General features: G+C 39.4%; 1 protein-coding gene across 1 annotated transcript in view; it reads left to right on the top strand.

The window, feature by feature from the left end:
- FRAS1 (Fraser extracellular matrix complex subunit 1) overlaps positions 1–22118 on the top strand; it is a 461949-nt gene that overhangs the window by 167616 nt on the left and 272215 nt on the right. The window contains exons 4-6 of the mRNA XM_032149306.2: positions 6526–6618; positions 13985–14144; positions 16795–16928. Coding sequence (XP_032005197.1) covers positions 6526–6618; positions 13985–14144; positions 16795–16928 — 387 coding nt within the window. The remainder of the gene's footprint in view (positions 1–6525; positions 6619–13984; positions 14145–16794; positions 16929–22118) is intronic.

Genomic DNA, 22118 nt, shown 5'->3' with positions numbered 1-22118 from the left:
CTGGCTTGCTAAGTAAGTCACATCAGAATCTGAGCTGGTGGCAAAAATGCCATGAAAAATGCCCTTCCCCACTTCATGTGAAGAATTGTGTTATCATGGAAGAAGCCCTGAATTACATGTTAGAAGACATAGATTGCATTGCTGAAATCTAAACATGCTCTATATCAGGGGTTAGCAGACTAAATCTGGCCCACTGCCTGTTTTTGTACAGCTTATGATCTAAGAGTGGCTTTTACATTTTGAAATGATTGAAAAAATAAAAAACAGTATTTTATAATGTGAAAATTATGTGAAATCAAATTTCACCATTGATAAATAAAGTTTAATGGAAACACGGGCTCACTTATTTGTTTATGTATTGACCTTGGCTGCAGCAATAGCATTGTATAGTTGCCACGTAGACCATGTGTGACTCCCAAAATCTAAATATTTGCTATCTGGCCCTTCACAGAAAAAGTCTCCCATCTTTTTATATATCAAACTTGTGATTTCATCTCTTCCTAATTTGCTCTCCTAATTTTTCTCATCTTGGTAAATGGCAACCCCATTCTCCCAGTTGCTGTGGCCCGAAAACTTTACATCACCTTTGACTCCCCACTTTCTCCCACATCCCATGTCTAGTACATTAGCAACCCCCTCCCAGCTCTTCCTTCACGAAACAGTAAATTCCAAATGTGACTTCTCTCCTGTCAGTCTGGTTCCATTATTATCATCCTTTTGTCTGGATTCTCACAATAGCCTCTTAACTGGTTTCACTGTTTCTATACTTGCCTTTTTCACTGTAATCTTGATATAGTAGCTACAGTGATCCTAATAAAATTGAACTCAGATCATATTGCTTCTCTCCTTAAACCCCTCCAATGGCTTCCAGTGGCATCTCTTCTCACTCAAAGTAACATTTCACAATGTCCTTTAAGGTACTACTGTACCCCTCTAATTAATATTCTACTGTTTTCTCCCTTGCTCACTGCTTCAGACACCAAGCCTCCTTGCTGTTCCCTGAATATATATGTATATATCTGAGAAGGAAAAATTTCGGAGGGAACAGCAAAGTGCAAAGGCTCTATGGCAGAAGTGTACCTGGTATGCATAGAGATGTGTTTATATACATATATGTATACATATATTGCCTGATCTTTCAAGTCTTGCCTGGATGCCATTCTGTTTAAAATTGCAAATCTGTACCCCCTACCACACATTTTGTATTCCTCTTCCAGACTTTATTTTTCTTTTTGATACTAACTACTATCTATCTGTTTTATTGATATTTTTGTTTACTGTCTCTTTCATTCTCTGTATATCCACAACAACTACAATAACACCTGACACATGGTAGGCACTCAATAATTTTTTTTTTACTGACCGAATGAATGAATTAATGAGAGATGAGGCTAGAGAGTTGGTAAGTTTGAGGTTATGCAGAGCCTTGTATGCTGTAGTATGGAGTCTGGAATTTTATTTTTAAGGTTATAGAATGCTAACAAAGGTTTTAGGTGTAAGGGTGGAATGGCCGGCTTTTTTAGAAAAAAAGTATATCTGGTTTTTCAAAGATAATGCATAATATTAGAAATGAGGAGATCAGTTGAGAGGCTGAGAGAATCACCCAGAGAGGATGAATTGCAGAACTGGAGCACTGGTAGTGTAGGGATCAAGAGATAAGGGCAGGTGTGACAAGTATTTAGGGGATAAATAAGCAGAACTGGCTGAAGGTAGGAGGGTGACAGAAAGGAAAAGGAGAAACGACTGCCATATTTATGGCTTAATGACTAGTTGGTTAACTGAGTCACCAACTGATATTGAGAATACAGGAGAATTAAGAAAAACAGCCCATCTGGGAAAAATGGCGATTTCAGTTTGGGATGCATTGGTTTGAAATGTCTGGGAAAGACCCAGGTGGATATGTCAGAATGGCAGCTGGATATGTAAGTCTAAGGCTCAGAGGAGAAGATGGGGCTGGAGATATAATGTAGCTGTCATCAGCACATAGATAGTATTGCAAACATGTAGAATTAAAGAACTCATCCAAAGAGATTTTGTGAGAAAAGGGTACAAGACGAAGGATGGAATTTGGGGAGCACAGTCATTTAAGGGGAGGTGAGCATAAGAGAAAGTGCTTAAGAAGATTGAGAAGCTGTAGTCAGACGGGTGAAAGGAAAGAAATGGTCAAAGAAGAGAGTAATATTATAGTCACCAAGGAGAGTAGAAGATGCCCAGAAAGTTCATATTGACTGTGTTGAGTACAGTTAAAGGAGTAAGTGAGAGGAGAACTTAATATGGCCCTTCAGATCTGGCAGCATGTAGGCCACCAGTGGCCATGCTGAGGTTGATCTCAATGGAGTGGGGAGAGTGGAAACTGTATTGCAGAGGCATAAGGAGTGAAAGGAAAGTGGGGAAAGGAAGGCTGAATAAAGTCCGTCTTTTCAGGAGCTTGACTGCGAGGGGGAAGGAGAGAAGTGGGGCCTTAGGTAGGCAGCATTACATCTGAGAGGTTTCTCTGAATCTCCCATCCCCAACCATCAAGCCCTTCGGTGTGCTTCCGTGGCACTTTGTGCTTGCTCTATTCATACCCCTTGACTAGACTGCAATGCCTGTTGACTTATCTACTTCTTCCTCCAGACTCTTAGCTCCTTGAGAGCAGGAATCTTGCTGTCTTCACTATTGCAGCCTGTCAAACAGCATAGTACGCAGCACACAGAAGGCACCTAGTCAAGATTTTTGGAATGATCGCATAAGGGAAGGGAGAGTGTTTTGTTTTGTTTTACTTTTTAGTTTTTGATATTACCATGAAAGACATATAATCACCTTAGGAGGGAAAGGGTAATAGCCCAGACTAGAGAGAGAAATTGAAGAGATGGGAGTTAGAGGGGAGGAGAGACAGAGTAAGTGCATTAGGAGTGGTTGCTGGACATTGAGGCTAACATGAATAGGAGAATGGGAGGCCAGCTGGGGGTTGAAAGACTGGAAGGTAAAGAAGTGCTCAAGGATCTCCCTGGAGGAAATAAGGGTGAGAGGGTGCTAAAAACCAGGAGGCCCAGGTTCACTGGAGTGTGGACAGATTTTAAGGTTGGCTATGGCTGTGTGAAATAGAGATGAAAATCGCTTGAATTGAGGTGGTTGAGAGTGTACAAAGACAGAATATCATTTTAATGGGCATTGAAGTTGTCTAGAATGATCTAGACACAGGTAGAAAAAAAACCAGAGATCCAGGTATCAAGTCTTTACTAAGTGAATGTGAGACAGTGATCAGCAAATTTGTGGATGAAGGCAGTATAGGAATCAGAGAGCATGAACTCTAAGGAAGGAGGTTCCTTATCTGTAAAATGAGAGGCTTGTACCAAATGATCCAACCATGAGAAACTTTTTCAACTCTAAGATCATGGAAATATTCCACAGAGCTTTTGGGCTCTTTATTTCAAGTAATGAAATAGGATCATAGAATGGAAGAACTAGAAGGGATATTTAGAAATCATTTAGTCAGACTTCCTCAGTCTGTAAATAAAGAAACTGATTTTTAGTGGTTTAGTCACTTACCCAGAGCTAGGAGGTAGTATGGCCATGTCAAGAACCTTGGGCCTTGGCTCATGTCCCAGTGTGACTTTTACTCTACCATGTTGCTTTTAAGTTTTCCTCTGGGATTTCAGCAGCATGTGTTGCTGTTATTCAAATCTGCTGTGGTACCCTTACATTAGTATGTGGCACAAGTTCATGAATCACCACTGTTCCTAAATTAAATTATTATTTTATTTTAGACAGAGTTTCACTCTGTTGCCCAGGCTGGAGTGTGGTGGTGCGATCTCTGCTCACTGTAACCTCTGCCTCTTGGGTTCAAGAGATTCTCCTGCCTCAGCCTCCCAAGTAGCTGGGATTACAGGCATGTGCCACCACATCCACCTAATTTTGTATTTTTTAGGAGAGATGGGGTTTCACCATGTTGGCCAGGCTGGTCTCTAACTCCTGACCTCAAGTGATCCAACCACCTCAGCCTCCCAAAGTGCTGGGATTATAGGTGTGAGCCATCATGCTTGGCTTGTTACTGTTAATAACCTGTTTTTCGTTTTATCATTTTTTACCTTTTTGAAGCAATTTGTTTTGGCTGTGGATTGACTAGAAATAACCTAGTGTCAATGGCAATTCTGAAAGACATATTTTATCATCTATCATTTATTCATTCTATAATCACGGGTCATGGATTCTATATCCATATCTTATATTCATATAGAATAGCTAGCTGGATAGGGACAGAAAGACAGACAGACAGAAAAAGATTGAGAGAAAGAACACAAAGGTATTTAGAACCTTGAATAGTTAACCCAGTTCTGTCAGAAGCTATCCTGTCTAAGGATTTCTGGAGAATATGTCTGCACAAAAGACAATACCATGCAAAGGAGCACGGCATTACATGGTGAGGTTTTGGCTGCAAACCTCAGTGCAGGTAATAATGACATTTACCTAATAAAGTTGTTGTGAAAATTAAATTAACTCTCTGTCTATATATATATGTATATTTCTATATGTCTGTATGTGCATATATGTACGTATGCATATAAATGTGCAGAGGAGTACCCCGCTATTGTAAGCACTCAATAAGTGTTAGCTATAATGATCAAATTATCATCATTACTGTTGGTGGTTCTCCTAGGTCCTAAGCAAATAATCTTGCCCCCAGCGATCTTCACTGATGTTTTTTGCCCCTGCAACCACTTTCTAAACCACAACACTGCAAAGCCTGGAGAAGGACTCCTTTGTGTTCCATGCAGCCCACAGCTCACCAGGCCACTCAGGGTTACATGGTTAGGTGGCAGGAACTCCTTGATTCTCATTCTTCAAGCACCCACACGCAAAATTTTTATTCCTCCTTTAACTTAACTCTTTCATGTTCCACCAGAAGTTCCATAGATAGACCAAGTTGAGAACCATCCTCTCCCCTCCCACTACTGCCACTAGCAAATATATATATATATATATACACACACACACATACACACAAACACATACACACACACACATACATATTATATTTATAAAATGAGCTTTGAGGGCTAAGTCTGAAAGTTAGCTTTTATGTAAAACAAAGAAAACTAATTTGGGGGCATGAAACATTCCTTGAAGTCTTCCATTCTACCTGCCTTTCTCCCTTGCTCCCGGCTTCCATGTTAGACTATCAACACTTAGATCATGTTATTTTCGATCTGTATGAAATTCTTAGTGGAAATTAGGCTAATGTAGTTTCTCTAATTGTTTTAGTGGAAATCAGACAAGTGTAGTTTTATCTTGGGGTTCAGAGGACACTTTTCTGAAAAGTGATTAATGTTGCATAGTATGTATAATTTCATAAAATCCCATGTCATATAAGTTTTGTCCTTTATCAAAAAAATAGGAATTTGGTGGTCACTTTATTGATGTATTTATCTGTTCAGTGGATTAATGGTTGTAAAAACGTCGTCCTATTTCCCGTCCACTCTTGTAGATATAATTGTATGATGTTAGAATTCTCTTGTAGGTACAATTTTTTTAAAAATGGAAGCAACCAAAAATAAATATTAATAATATTAACACATGTGCACACACACGCACATTTTTTCTTTTAATTCTACTGGTTGAATTCTTGGTAGACTTTTATCCTGTGGATAAGTCGTGATTTCCTGGCTAATGTAGGATCTCCTACCATTTTTGGTCAAAATCACTCATTGCCTGTTCTGCCACATCACTAGACTTGAGAAAATCCTAAGTAGAGGGGCAGCATGAGTAAGAAGATCTAATATGAGAGTCGTGGGCTTCAAAGACAAGCTAATGCTCTTCACTCCATATTTTTAATATCTCTTAGATAAACAGATTATTTACAGTGGTGATTGGATGGTTGACATGTGACACCTCCCCAGTAAATCCTGGGGTATCAGGTGGTGGCCTATTCTCTTGATAGTATCAAGAAACACAGTTGCAATTATAGAAGCCCTGGGAACAATGTAGATCTTTACTAGAGCTTAGGAATTCTACTCAGCTTACTGCAGTGTGTATATGTGATACCTCTGCAGAGATATTACTTCCTCTCACAACTTTGTCCTGCAACCTCCTGTCCCAAGTAAAAGTTACCTATGAGAACTTCAGCTGCTGCACTGGCTGCGCTAGGCTGTGTAAGACACCAGACAGCTGGAAGACCTGCCAGCTCTGTGGCCATCCCCCACCTGAGTCTTCTTCCTCTTCCCAGCAGGAGAAAACTGCTTATCTTGTGTGAATCTCCTAGGGTTTCAAGTGAAACAAAGTCTCAACTTCATCACATGTGAAAAGATGTAGACATTTTTTTTTTTCAAGGAAATTACTTTTACAGAGGGGGTTCATTTTATCTTTGAGCAAAGCTTGTCTGGACACAGAACCTTTTTTTCAGTCTATTCATTTTATCCCATCTGTTTTTGTCACCTCAGAAACACATGAGATTTAGTGAATGTAAGATGACTTAGGGCCTGATGAACTATTGTGACTCAGTGTGTGCTGCTGCTGTTTTACTTTGAGCTGCTTTTAAATGCTCAGGGAGAAGTGCTTCAAATAGCTGCCAACCAATGCTGCCCTGCGTGTGTTTTGAGGACTCCAGGATCTTGCCGTCATGAAATGCAAATCCATGAGGTAAGTGTTTTCTGACTCAAGGTTGATTCTGTGTCTGCAGATCTCTGACAAGGGAAAAGCTGGATGTTAAACTTGTGTTGATGAGAGTTTTTTCTTTGCCTGGATTGTGGAGGATCCGAAGCCCATTTGACTTTCTATGAGCATTTAGGTTTCTTGTATAAGAGTAAAACATTCTGTAGGCTCTACACAAATATTTGTAGATTGAATTTGTGTCTGAGAATGTTGATGTTGAAGAAGTTGTGATGCTGAATAGTAAAAGTACCTTCCTCCTTTTATGTCCTACATACATTTTAAATTTGATAGTTACAAACAATCCTGAGCTGGTGAGTAGAGCAGATGTTATTACTCCTATGTTAAATATGAAAAAATTTAATTGCAAAGAGCTTAGGTACTTGCCCAATGTCATATTACCAATAAATGGTATAACCTGGTCTAGAACCCTGGTCTTCTGACTCCTAATTCAGGGATCTTTTTACCATAGTAGAAATTTTCAACTTAGCAGCCCTGGCATTTTAAGCTTTGTTGTGGGAACTGTTCTTTGCATTGTAGTACATTTAGCAGCATCCCTGGTCTCTTCTCACTAGATGCTAGTAGCATCCCTCAGTCATGTCAACCAGAAATCTTTGCAGACATGGCCAAATTTCCCTTGGGGGCAAAATGCTCACCTTCCCCCCGTTTAGAACTACAGGACTAGAAATCTTTTCTCAAGTTTTGAAAATTATACTTTCTCATTTCAGATCATTCAGGATTAATTTAGAAATATTAAATATGATTAAAAAGTACCAACTGCAAAGTCTATAATAGAAATTATGGAAACAGTTTATCTTCATTGATATGTAACTGTTACCTGAGGTAGTAAGTACGGTTGAATACGATGGAAAGAGACTTTGCTTTAATCCTCATCTTCCACCTGATACAGAACTTTCCGCAAGTTAGTTGTCTCTTTACTCAGGAGAGAGCATAGGTTAGTAGGATTTGATATATCTATTTTAGGCTGCTATTCAGTGTGGGGACCTAAAACTCAGAAAGCACAGTGCTCATTTCCCTGTGGGGCAGGATTGTCTTACTCAAGCCACTGTTTCCTAATTACACAAGGAAGCCACTCATTCACTTCTTCACAATGTGTTGCTGAAAGACATCCAAGCAGGATCTACACTGAGAATGTCTTCAGACCACATATCACTATGTGCTGCTCGATTCAGCCTGTGTTATGTAGGGTGGTGTTGTCTTTAAATGTCACAGAAGAAAATCCCTATGAACTGAAAAGTGCTGCAGGGCAGAGTGGTGATGAAAATAATGCCAGTTCCGAATGATTATGATAAGTGCATGGTTCAAGATGAATGATAAGTGCATGGTTCAACCTGAATCTTTCAAGTGAAGGAGTTGTTAGGAGCCAAAATAAGTCCAGGATCTGGGGGAAGAAAAAAAACAGACATATCAAATAAGAGGTGGTACCAGGGACATGGGAGATCAGAATTCAGTAAATCTTTGTGTGGACCACGCTAACGACATTATATGCTCTTTCATGTCATGTGTGTGCACATGTGCAGTCTTCTTTTCTTAATTTAAGATGCCTGAGAATATTGACAATATTTTCTATATTTTTACAATTATCTTCCCTGCCTCTCACTTACCTGGCCCTTAGCACTGAACTTTTCCCAGAGTAGGTGCTCAATAAACACGGGTGAATAAAAGACTCAAAAAATTAGTAAATCTTTTCTCCAACTTCTCTATGACCTCATCTTAAGGGCATGTTGGTCATTAACCAGTGTGGCTGGGTAGCCCTGGGACCACAGATCTGCCGTGGGTTAGTTAGAAATCCTCCTAGCCTCCCACTTTTGCAGGGAGAGTTCAGAAAGTTCTCCCGCTGGTCTTTCTTCTCCCCACTTCCCTTGTGGTTCATCCCTCTGCAATAATCCACCGTGTAAAAAGCTCTAAACTGGGTAAGAATATACCCATGTGTTGCTTTTCCATATGTGTCTTTCAAAGTTTACTCCCTCTGAAAATGTTATATTTCTGGTATTTAATGTAACTGAGCAAAAGGATGAATTTCAAAACTATAGTTTTTTGGGGAAAAATTGCTAGTGTATTGCTTCTTCAATTAGAGCTAGAAGATGGATTTTTTTAAGGTGAGACAAAATCTCCTAATTTTAGTCTTAATAAAGTTAAAACAATAATGTTTCTTGTCTTTCTGTCCTTCCTCTCTTTCTTTCTTCACTTCCTCTAGGTTCTTACCAAACACTCCCCAGTGCATTAATTTTCTTGAGTGGGTTAAATGCTTGTCTGGTCTGGTCTGGGTCTCACCTCATCACTGGCATCACTAGTTTTGTTTGTTTATTTTTGACTCTTGTAGCATTTCCTTTCTTGCTTGTTTGGGGAGCAGTTTCCAGGGTACTTTTCCCTCCTGCTGAATAGCAGTGATCCTCTCTCTCTGGCCTCTGGCTTGCCTCCCCTAGGGCAGGTAATGGAGACTCCCTGTAGCTATAAAATAGCCTGGCATTTTAAGAACTTTGGAATGGTGATCTGAAGTGGAAGCTTTCCCCTAAGACAGATTGAGAAAAGGATTTAGGATAGACTGGGTGTGGCAGGAGGGGAGGCAGTTGAAGTGTTACTGTCCCCGAAGAACATGGTTCAAACAAAGGAAAGCTAAGGACTGGCTGAGCTAAGGGCTGCGTGAGAAGACTACTCCTTAATAAAACAGCGGGCCGGGCGTGGTGGCTCACGCTTGTAATCCCAGCACTTTGGGAGGCCGAGGCGGGCGGATCACAAGGTCAGGAGATCAAGACCACGGTGAAACCCCGTCTCTACTAAAAATACAAAAAATTAGCCGGGCGTGGTGGCGGGCGCCTGTAGTCCCAGCTACTCGGGAGGCTGAGGCAGGAGAATGGCGTGAACCCGGGAGGCGGAGCTTGCAGTGAGCCGAGATCGCGCCACTGCAGTGCAGTCCAGCCTGGGCGACAGAGCGAGACTCCATCTCAAAAAAAAAAAAAAAACAGCGGAGCCTCGGGAGAGGACCTCCTTTGATTGCAGAGGAGGCAGCGTCTTATACAACTGGCATTTCAGCAAGTCAAGACTAGTCTCAAGATCTTTCCTGGAGTGAGGAAAACACTTGAACCTTTTGGCTGACTCCAGGTTATTTGAGAGTGTTGTAAGGGTTTATTATAGCCAGGATTTGGGGAATCATTTCGTCTATGACCTTTGCAAAGCTATACTTTGAAATTAACTTTTGGATTTGTGCCTCGCCATGCCAACCATCCAGGGAGGCAAGCCTCAAATGTGTTTTAGAGCTGTTTGAATACTTTTTTTCTGTGCTTTCCCCACAAATTACCTTGTGAAAGGGAGGGGAAAGGACCATGAATCCCCTTTCTTTTCCTCTTTACTAATCTAACCTGAGCACTAGATAATGTCAAATCTGAGTAGATGGGGCTTGAAGGTTTACTGAAAAATGAAATGGCTTCTAGTGCCCAATCTGATTGAATAGAGGAGTAAGAAGGGACAGGCCTGCTCACCTTGTTTGTGAGGCTAAAAGGATAACTAATTTATGTGTGTGAGGCAAGAAATAAGTATTGAATTCTTCAGCCTTGTTCTCCTCAAAGTAGAGGATGTAATTATAATATGCACTGAACATTCCCAGATATTTAGTATTCTGGATCTATAACTCCATAACAGGAACAAATTATATGAAGAAAAATTGTATTTTTGTTCTGTCAGTAAGCCAGGCAAAAGCTTTATGACCTTATCTTTCTTTTGGACTTATGTCAACAACCAAGCCAACTTGTTAGTTGACTATGCAGGATAATATATTTAAGATGTTGTCTGCAGAGTTCGCTTCTGCCCAGTGTCAAGATGTCATGTTTTCAAAACAGTATTAATGAGGTTAAGATGGCACAGGTAAAACCGGGTCCTGTGCGAGCGTTGCTTTGTGTATCTATTATTCCTTCATTTTATAGAGCTCTCTTTACTACTACAGTGTTTATAAAAAATAATGCTTTCATAAACGTGTATGAAGAAAACTACTGATATATATATGCATATATATATAGATATATACATATATATGCATGTGCTGATGCCTTGATCTCTAGGCCGGGTGTGTTGCATGCATTATCAATCCTCAGAACACTCACTCTGGGTAAGGAGGTGTCACTGTTTCAGAGGCATAAGAGACAAAAATGGAATAAACTTAGGTGACTTGTCTCCTGGAGAGATGTGAGAGGGATTTCTTTTCATCATGCTGTGCACTTTGGATCACCGTCTGTACTTTCTTCTGTGGCTTTGACATCAAGCAGTGGAGCCTTTTTTTTTTTTTTTTTGAGATGGAGTCTCACTCTGTCACCCAGGTGCAATGGCATAATCTTGGCTCACTGGAACCTGTGCCTCTCAAGTTCAAGTGATTCTCGTGCCTCAGCCTCCCAAGTAGCTGGGACTACTGGCACCCGCCACCACACCCAGCCAATTTTTGTATTTTAGTGGAGATGGGGTTTCACCATATTGACCAGGCTGGTCTCGAACTCCTGATCTCAAGTGATCCACTCACCTCAGCCTCCCAAAGTACTGGGATTACAAGTATAAGCCACCGCGCCCGGCCTGAATGGTTTTTTTAATTCCCACAATTCTCAGGCTTTTGGGAAGGGAGAATCCATTGCTTAATTTTATGTCTCTTGAGTTAGATAATAAATTTACATGATCAGAGAGAGTGGGTACTGAAGAGATCAGCTAATATAGTCCTCTTATTTTACAGATGAGCAACTGGTGATCGGCAGGCAGGCTGTTGTTATAATTAATTTTTCTGGTCTGTCTGAAAGGTAGTGTGACTGCAATGTTTTGGAAACAACAGTGGTGTTTCTTGGTAGTAACAAAAGGTCTTGTTTTATGAAGTGAAATGTCGAGATGTTTAGAGCAGTCTTCTAATTTTTAATAAAATGGAGTTTACTTCAAGTTGTTCTATACAGTCTTTAAATTAAGACTTTAAGATTTTACTTTAAATATATGTAGTCAAATATATATATAATTTAAAGACTATAGAGTCTTTAAATTAAGACTTTAATTTCGACTTTAAGATATATAAATGATTCATTAGATGTTTCAAACAATAATTTGCTTTCTGATGACAAAAAATATTTTGTTGGGGAAAATTTGGAAAAGAGAAAAGTATACAAGCAGAAAAAATATCACCAGTAATCCGAATACTCTGAAAACCACTGTTAATATTCTTTCAGTTTTGGTAGAGGGGTTGGCAGTGGAGATAGATAATACATACAGATCTATGTTTTAACATAATTGGAATTATGCTGTGTTTTATATCTTGCCTTTTTATATAGCATTATATTGTAAATAGTTCCTTAGTGTACTCTTGGAGAACATGATTCCCTGTTATTACATATTTGTGTAGCTTCCAATTTTCACTAAAATATTTCCAATTTCACTATAAAGAACAATAGATGGAGTTTCTTGTATTTAAGCCTATTGTGTGTCATTAATCATTTTCTTTAGATAACATATAAAAAGTGAAATTAGTAGGTCAAAGAATCTAAAGAGTTTGGGTATTGAAGCTGTGACATCTTTAGTCATTAAAATTTAATTTTAAGTCTTCTGTGTCTAGTGATAAGCCCAGGGGAAAAGAGGAAATAGTGCATCCTCTTTTCAAGTGTGATTATCCTGGGGAGCCCTCCCCTGGTTGAGTGATTCCAGGTGTTATCGTGAGGGAAGGCTTTGTGTGTGAGAGAATTTCTTTCCCTTCACTGTAGCTTCACCAACTCTAGGTACCATGAATTTTAAGGTCTTTTCATATCAGATACTTAAAATGTTATCCAAGTTTTATTTTATAATTAGTATTTTTTACAATTAATAAATTTGAACATTCTGTAAGTTTATTTCTATTTTTAAAATTTGAAATGTCTTTTTCTTACTTCTTATAAATGCTTTTATATATTAGAGTTTAGTTCTAATTAATACAATCTGGAATTTTTAAAATCAGTTTGTCCTTTGCCTTTTAATTTTATTTTATATATTTTATGATGTATTTTTGGCAGATTTAAAAATTTTAACTCATTAAATCCTATCAATTTTCTTTTAAGTTCTTTCTTTGCTTTCATGTGTAGGCCTTTTCAAGCATAAAGGTCAATTGCCATGTCTTTTATTAGCCCACAGTTTGTGGACTTGCCCATTTCTATGCTGTACTAAATTTGAAATTTATATATAATTGTAGCAGAAGTAAGAATGGATGCGAGAGGAGTTGACCTTTGTATCTATGTCCATTCCTACTACTTACAATCAATACAAGGTGCGGAAGAAGGGAGGAAGATCAGGAAATCATGCAATAAAAATGGGAGAAGATTGAGCATCTTTTTATTTTAAGATGTTTAATTGACAAATGAAGATCAAATATACTTAAGGTGTACAACATGGTTGAATATGCATATATATTCTGTAATAATTACCACAATCAAATTAATTAACTCATCCATCACCCCCCATGCTGTACCTTAGATCCTCAGAACTTGTTCTTCTAATAGCTGGAAGTTTATAGCCTTGGCCAACATCTCCACAGCCCTGGGTAATACTGTTCTACTCTGGATTGAGTACCAGTACACTGCACACCTGGGTGGCTCTTTAGCAGGCCACCCCATTTAACCCTTAGAAGAGCCCACTGGTGAAGGGAATGTTGTCATACCATTTCATTATTATAGATGAAGAAACTGAGATTGAAAAAGATTAAGTCACTTACCTATAGTTTCCAAGGCAGGAAGGGCTGAGCTGGGATCTGAGAACATGCATGTGGCCAAGTAAATCCTTGGTTTGTGCAACTCAGTGCTTGGGTACATTATTGCCTGCTTGTGCTCCCTGTTGGCTATCACACTTTCCTCAGGACCATGAGATCACTGGAACAGTTGAGAGAGAGAGAGAGAGAGAGAGAGAGAAGGGGGGAGCGGAATATGGGAACTAATCAGGATAAAAAGTAAAGTCAAATAAAGGAAACAGGATCAGAGAGAGCTACTGAAAAGGATATAGTCGTTATGAAGAACACAGTAAATATATGCGTATTTGAATTGGAGCTTCATAGAATGTTTTAAATAATAGGAGATTAGGTTATTTTTATTTTCTTTTTGTATTTTGTATTTACAAATTTTCTGAAATTTGTAAATAAAAAATCTTATGGGTAATAGACAGAGAAGTCCATGTTTAAACTGGCCTTTGACTTGGAACATTGTAAATTCCACTCTCAACTTTGCAAGCTCATAGCTTTCTTCTACCTTTTCCTGAGCTCCATCCTTAATTTGGGAAAGAGAAGATTTGTTTCTGTTTGGCTGAATGAAAGTCTGTATTTTGGCACTAACCTTTTTTTTTTTGTCTCCCTGACACACAGCATGGGACAAAATGGGCCTCTTCTCCATGTAGTGTGTGCTCTTGCAATCATGGGGAAGTCCGATGTACCCCCCAACCATGCCCACCGCTGTCATGTGGACACCAGGAGCTGGCATTCATCCCTGAAGGAAGCTGCTGCCCAGTTTGTGTGGGCCCTGGGAGTGAGTATGTGCTTGTAGAAGGGGACCCTCTTTGCTTGGGAGGTTCACATGGCTATCGGGGGAACCAGCCCCCAATATTTCGACATAGGTTATTTCTATTTTCCCTAAGTGTCAGCTGGTCTGAGAAAATAAAGAGAAAGAGTACAAAGAGAGGAACTTTACAGCTGGGCCTCTGGGGGTGATGTCACATATTGGTAAGACCATGATGCCCTCCGAGCCGCAAAACCAGCAAGATTTTATTAGGGATTTTTAAAGAGGAGGGGGTGTACGCACAGGGAGTAGGTCACAAAGACCACATGCTTCAAAGGGCAATAAAGATCACAAGGCAAAGGCAAAATTAGAATTACTGATGAGGGTCTATGTCCCACTGTGCACGTATTGTCTTGATAAACATCTTAACAGAAAATAGGGTTTGAGAGCAGAGAACCGGTCTGCCCAAAATTTACCAGGCTGGAATTTCCCAATCCTGGTAAGCCTGAGGGTACTGCAAGAGACCAGGGCGTATTTCAGTCCTTATCTCAACCACATAAGACAGACACTCCCAGAGTGGCTGTTTATAGACCTCCCCCCAGGAATGCATTCCTTCCCCAGGGTATTCCTTGCTGGGAAAATAATTCAGCGATATCTCTCTTACTTGCACATCCACATAGGCTCTCTGCAAGAAAAAAAAATATGGCTCTATTCTGCCCGACCCCGTAGGCAGTCAGACCTTATGGTTATCTTCCCTTATTCCCTGAAAATCGCTGTTATTCTGTTCTTTTACAAGGTGCACTGATTTCATATTGTTCAAACACACGTTTTACAATCAATTTGTACAATAGTGGTCCTGAGGTGACGTACATTCTCAGCTTACAAAGATAACGGGATTAAAAGATTAAAGTAAAGACAGGCATAAGAAATTGTAAGAGTATTATTAGGGAAGTGATAAATGTCCATGAAATCTTCACAATTTATGTTCTTGTGCCGTGGTTCCAGCTGGTCCCTCCGTTTGGTGTCCCTGACTTCCTGCAACATATGGTGACACCCCAACTCTTTCTTGCTCGGTGTAGCTCAAAGATTTCCTAACCCCATTCCATATTGGAACCAAGTGCAAAACCTTGCACGTGGCAGGGCACAGTGTCCCAGAGAGTGAGATTGGAAGAAATCCTTAAGCGCCCTTCCAAATTTGAGATTCTGTGAGTTTCTGATATTTATCCCTCTGCATTCACAGCTCCTGAGAGGCAAGGGAATAGGGAAAAGATCCTTTGATATGATTCCATAAGGCTAAGGTGGTTCCTTTTACCTCCTTAGTGGACAGAAAAAGGAATAACTCAGTTCTCTGCATAGTATTGTCAACACTAATTCTGTTGGCTTGTCTTTGAGATAACATAACATCTTCCTCCAAGACACACACAACAGGAAGCATGCCTTTTATTTATCTTTATTTCATCCTCACTGAAGAAATGATACCTGTCTAGAAACCAAGACACCCAGATTTTGTTCAGCAAGCCAGGGTCAGACTTTTAGGCCCTCTCCTCAGAATCCATGCTTGTTCCCATACTCTTTTTGTTACATTTTGAGGATCTATGTCCCCTTCCATTTTTATACCTAGGTAGTGTATACTGTATAATAAATAGGAATTGTTATCATTGCTGTATTATGCTCTCTCACAACATATAATAGCTAGAATACTTTTATTTAACAGTAACTGGAAGGTACATTCTATTCTTGCTTTTTCTCATTAAAAGGATACCTCATTTCTTTCTGATCCCCAGTTATTCCATTTCCAGCAATCCTTTATTTACCTTGGAGAATTCCAGGGATGAAAAAATATGCCCAAGAACTGATGAAAGGAAAATGCTTGCCTGATGCATTTCAGATGTCACCTACCAGAAAAGGACTGACAGACGTTTTGGGCTAAATAACCAACCCTACAAGTGAAAATACTTGGAACAACACAGTTGGGGGTGGTGTGGGGAGTAGGTTGTCTGAGTTTGTGGGATTCTTTCTTAGGTCCTAAGAGGCTTTCTCATTGACTCTCCATGAGAAAGACTTTGGACGTATATTTCCTGGAAAGATTGGAGGATCAACTGGGGCCAACAACATAATTTGCAAAAATGTAGGGTCTCTTGTTCAAAAAGCAAGAGGAGAGAAAGCTTTTTTGTTGTTGTTTTTTTGTTTGCCTCTGTGATCTCTTTCTCTCAACCTGTCACATTTGTCATGTTTTTTAGTTGCTATTTAATGTTTTCCTCCCTCGGGCCTGGGAATGAAGGGTGAGAGGATATCCTCACAGACACCCCAGGCTCTACCCTGTGACTTGGTGCATAGGGCGCATGCAACCTCCTGGCACCAGCCCCCAAGAGGGTTGGGGATGACAGCATTCACTGGGATGTAGTGGAGGAGCTGGTAGCTGAGAACTTATCCCAGGAAGCCAGCAGCAGGTGGGACCATGCATGAGCTGAGCCTCAAAGCTTCACCTATAAAACACAAATTCAGAGATTTCAAGATAGTGACTGCAGAGCATTGAACACCAAATGCAGGACCTCCTTCTGTGCACTGGGCTTCTGACCAGTGGGCCCTGTGCAACTGCACTGGCTGCACGCCCATGCAGTCAGCCCTGGGATCAACAAATGCCATCCACCTAGTAATCCTTGTTCCTTTGACCTTCCAGAACCCTGTTCCTATGAAGGCCGTGTGTTTCAGGATGGGGAGGACTGGCGGCTGAGCCGGTGTGCCAAATGTCTGTGTAGAAATGGGGTTGCCCAGTGCTTCACAGCTCAGTGTCAGCCTCTATTTTGTAACCAGGTAAGGAAGACATCCTCAGGATGCAGCCTTCACAGGCTATTGAAGAACTTGGAGTCTCTTCTGAGATTATGGCAGGCAGGCCTCAGAAGCACTAGAAACAAGAAGCAAAGGCCTTTTTGTTTTCCTTATACTTTTGGAGACCACCACTGAGACATTTCTTTTACCCTTAGAAACTACAGATAGGTCTAATTACCAGCCACTTAGGGTAATTGTTATATAATGCAACTGAGCCTTGAGGGTTCACACAAGGAAGCCTCCAGTTCTAATGGCAGATGCTCCAAAAATGTCAAGCTAAACATCTGGAAAATTTAATAATGTGATTAGATTTGTTATTGTTTTTCAATGCATAGGTATAGTCTGCTTTTTTAAGACGTAATGCATATCTTTGAACATGATTATCCAGATGTACACAATTTAATTCTTATAGGATAATGATTCAAATTATCAAAGGATTTTCTCTGAGGACATTTAAGATAGTGGGATTTTGTTGTTCGTTTAAAGCTGATCTTATTCTCAAAACATTAGACTCTTCACACAAATTTAGAAGAGAAAATCAATTGCAAATAAATGTGGTATACATAGTATTTTATATTATAGTTTTTTACTCTTCCAGAGGCTCCAGTGGATGTTCCATGGCAGTTGATAGATAACCATGAAAGGAGTTTGCCTCCAGTTGAAAAATAGCTCATTTTTTTATCTAAGGAAAAGCTGGAAGCCAACATTCAGTTGATACAAAGCAGTACTTTGTGTCAAATAAAACAAAATCAATAACATAGCATATTGTGACAATTGGGCAATATTTTTAAAGGCGACAAAAGGCAATTAGACAAGAAATGCTAAAGCCAAATAAAGGAGAAATGTATCTAATTGAAAGACTAGACTGTATTATCCACACCACACCAACTACTGTGCTCATGTCTCATCTCCCAATTCATCACAAAGCCATGTCCTTGCTTTAAGATGGCAGATGAGCTTGTTGATAGAGTTGCACAGTGTCTTGCTCTAATGCCCTTACATTTGGAGGACACTCTAGTGTTGAGGCATTCTGATTAAGCCCATTTTGGGGCCTAGTCCCCTGGGGTAGGAAGGATAATTAAGCAGTTTGCACAATAACAATAAGGGAGGTGGGAAGGAGGAATGGAAAGAAGACTCCACTGGAAATCTTCTGCTTTAAATCTTCAAAAATGTAACCTTAGACTGCATATTAGTGGACCAACTACTGGAATAATTGAAAGTACTATTTCTCATATTAAAAATCATTAAATATAAACTCTAGCTTCATGTGCAGTATTCACTTAAAGTTTGTATTGATATACGTAATTAATGTAAAAAGATGAAATTTGGTACCATACTTTAGAGCTAATTAATATGCAAGCAATTCTGAAGACTTGGAAATAGATTTATTTTAATCACTGTTGTATCATTAAGTCTATATTTTTGCCATTACATACATAAAAAAGCTCAACTGTCAGATCATTTAGAACCATTTTTCTTGATTTAATATCACTATTAAATTTTGGATGTTTATCATACCTAATGATACAGTTTGTTAACAAATACACTGGATGTTCTGATGATCCAAAGGGGTGCTATCAAATTAGCACTATTGTTGGAAAATATCACCCCACCTCTACCATACCTACCACCACCACCATCACCACCACCACCACCACCACCACCACCATCACTACCACCATCACTACCACCATCACCACCACCACCACCACCATCACCACCACCACCACCACCACCACCATCACTACCACCATCACCACCACCACCACAACCATCACTACCACCATCACCACCACCACCACCACCACCACCACCACCATCACTACCACCATCACCACCACCACCACCACCACCACCACCACCATCACCACCACCACTACCATCACTACCACCATCACCACCACCATTTTGGGTGTTTACTATGTGTCAGCCATTAATTATAAGAGCTTGTAAATTCTTATAACAGTCCTACAAAGTAGGAGCTATTATGATTTCTATTCTATAGCTGATAAAACTGAGGTCCAGAGAGGGTAAGTAACTTGCTCAAGGCGTCAGCACTTTTAACCTAAACAGTTCTGCATTGCAATCTCAGAAGACTATATGTGACTTATATTTTTAATCAGTATGCTACTACTCCTGGAATAATGAATTACACATTTATATATAATACTGGCTGGTGCAAAAGTAATGGCCGTTACAAAGGCCACGATTACTTTTGCACCTGCCTAATAAGAATCATAATAATGATGTTTGCTAACATCAAGCCCTTCCAAGAATTTTATATACATTACATCATTAAATATAAGGAAAACACAAGTTTATCAGTAGAAATGTATTTTCAGGTCTTGAATTCTGGAAAAATTTGCAACCTGTCTTCAAGGATTTTCATGATTTTTAACGTAAAGTTTTTATTTTTATTTTTTAAATTTCAAAAGGAATTTTGTAATCATTAAGGAAAGTTTGGCAAGGGTGGACAAGCAGAAAGGAAAACAATCACCCTTATTTCCACCATTCAAAAAGACCAAGATAGATTTGGTGGTGGAGAGGGGAGGAGAATTCATTCCAGTCTTTTGGTAAGAAAATGTAGATGTGTTTGTTAGCATAGTTATAATCACATTTTAAAAATTGGTGATAATCCTTGACAAGAGGAGAAATTCCTTATGTTCACATAAGGGGTTATTCTTCTAACAAAGGATGTAAATTCGTACTGAAATTGCCTGCTTTCAACTTTTGTCCAGATGCTTTGTGAACAGAGCCATAACCATAACCCTTCCACATTTCTGTAGGCTCACTGAAATTGTTCAGTCTGATGAGAGTTCTTGAGAGATTTTTAATACCATACTTTTACCAGATCTAATATTAATTATTCCAAGTAGTTTGAACTTCATCTTTGGATGTTTTTTCAAGAAAGATAGATGGGCCAGGCATGGTGGTTCATGCTTGTGATCCCAGCACTTTGGGAGGCCCGCGGAGGTGAATCGCTTGAGCCCAAGAGTTCGAGACCATCCTTGGCAATGTGGCGAAACCCTGTGTCTGCAAAAAATGCAAAAATTAGCCGGACATGATGGTGCATGCCTGTAGTCCCAGCTACTCAGGAGGCTGAGGTGGGAGGATCTCTTGAGCCTGGGAGGTTGAAGGTGCAGTGAGCCGTGATCATGTCACTGCACTCCAGCCTGGGTGACAGAGCAAGACCTGTCTCAAAAAAAAAAAAAAAGAAAAGAAAAGAAAAGAAAAAAGAAAGATAGATGATTGGTAAGTCTTCTGAACCTTTACTTATTTGAGTATGATTTTCTTGTTGCTTTCATACATGAAAGAAAATTTGGAGGGATCTAAAATTTGGGAGGACTATAATCTCTTCCCATCCTGACCCTATGGACTCCTTTCCACTGAATTTTGGAATTTAGTGCCATGGGGGAGAAATCTGAGGTTTGTCTGCTTTCTATTCTATTATATGCAGCTAATTTTACTCTGTTGCATTCTTGTGGGATGTTTCTTTACCTTTATAATTCAAACTCTTTCAGAATATTTCTAGGTGAGGTATCTTTTTATATATTTTTGTCTGGAATATTATGGAGCTCTTTTAGACTGTATTCCAGTTTTTGAAATGTTTTCTTCAGTGATGGCTTTGATTAATCATATCTGTTCCAATTATTCTCATTTCTCCAGAAATATCTATGACTCTTAGATTGTTCCTCTGTCTTTCCTTCTCTTTATCAATCATGTTCTCTCTCATCATTTTTCACTGTGCCTTCCCTCTGCATGGCGAGATTTTAAGTTTATATCTAGTATCTTTAATACTGATTTTAATTTGACAATTTTGCTTTAATTAAGTCTTCTTTTTTATTTCTACTATCATTGGTTCATCTACTTTTTTTATACTCAATTTGAGTATAAATACTCAACTAATTATTTTACTATTAACTACATTCTTTTTTTTTATTATACTTTAGGTTTTAGGTTCATCTACTTTTTTATCCTGTTTATTTTTTATTGCTTCCTGCTTCTGTCTGATGAAGTCTGAATATTCTTGCATCTCAGTGAACTTACAAAATGGCTTTTAAACATTTTCTTTTAGATCCTGTAGTAAATAGTTTCAGAAGCCTGCTGTTTCTCTGAATCTTTAGAATGTTACTCCTTTGTCTTTGATGGGATTCTGGACATGCTATCCCCAAATATAGCATCTTGGCATATTGAATATTTTAAGCAGAAGGAATTTGAGTAAACGGGAGTAGCAGGAAAATCACTTTGACCTTCCCCCTGCGCTTCTACCCTGAAGCAGGTCATAAAGCTTAGGAAGCGTTTTCAGATCTTTCCCTAAAGCAGGTTTTAAGACTCTGTCCTTATACCCATACAAAAGGAGCATCCTTATCTCCAAAGACACAGGGACACAGAGAAAATCTGAACAAATACACCTTGCAAAATTTTCCCCAGTATGTTATCATTAGATCATACTTTTTGTCCAATGGAATGACTATCCATTCTTTGTCACAGCTACTCTAAAAAAACACTCAGGTTTAAGTGTTTCTTTGGGTCTTTATTTCCTTATGAAGGTTCCTGTGTCACATAAAACTTAAATACATTTTTATGCTTTTCTCTTGTTAATCTGCCTCAGCTATGAACTTAGGATGAATAGAAGATATTTTTCCTTTCCTACCGATCATTCTTCAGAGTTTTCTCCCAAGTTCCCTTCTTTCTATTTACTCATCCTTCATGAAGAAAAATCAGGCTATAGTCACTGCTTGAAAGCTGCAAGGGTAAGTAGATTTATAGCCAGATGCTAGGAAATAAGCATGCCTCCTAATCCAAGGATCTGGCAAGTTTTCACTTAGTGTAGTTATGTTGACCGAGATCACGTATTTTTCTTTCTCCACTGTCCAGCCCTCTTATGTTCTGAACACATGGGACAAAAAACACAGATCCTCAGCCTGCACTGCTTTGAAGGCTCTTTCCATGTCTCTCTCTGACTGTGATTCTTTACACTTGGGCACTCTCTTTCCTCACTGCTTTTCATCACTCCCTCTACTTCCCCAGCACACGTACTTCCCACTCATGTTTTATTGTTTGACATCATGGGCTCTGACTAGATGCAGGAAGAAAGATATTAAGGGAGGTGAAGGGCTAGGGCTCTTTGCCTCAAATAGCAGTGGCCACACATCGGAGGGAGGAAGGCCATAT

This window comes from Hylobates moloch, unplaced genomic scaffold (assembly GCF_009828535.3).
Source record: "Hylobates moloch isolate HMO894 unplaced genomic scaffold, HMol_V3 SCAFFOLD_2, whole genome shotgun sequence".
NCBI lineage: Eukaryota > Metazoa > Chordata > Mammalia > Primates > Hylobatidae > Hylobates > Hylobates moloch.
This window is presented reverse-complemented; position numbering and strand designations above follow the sequence as displayed.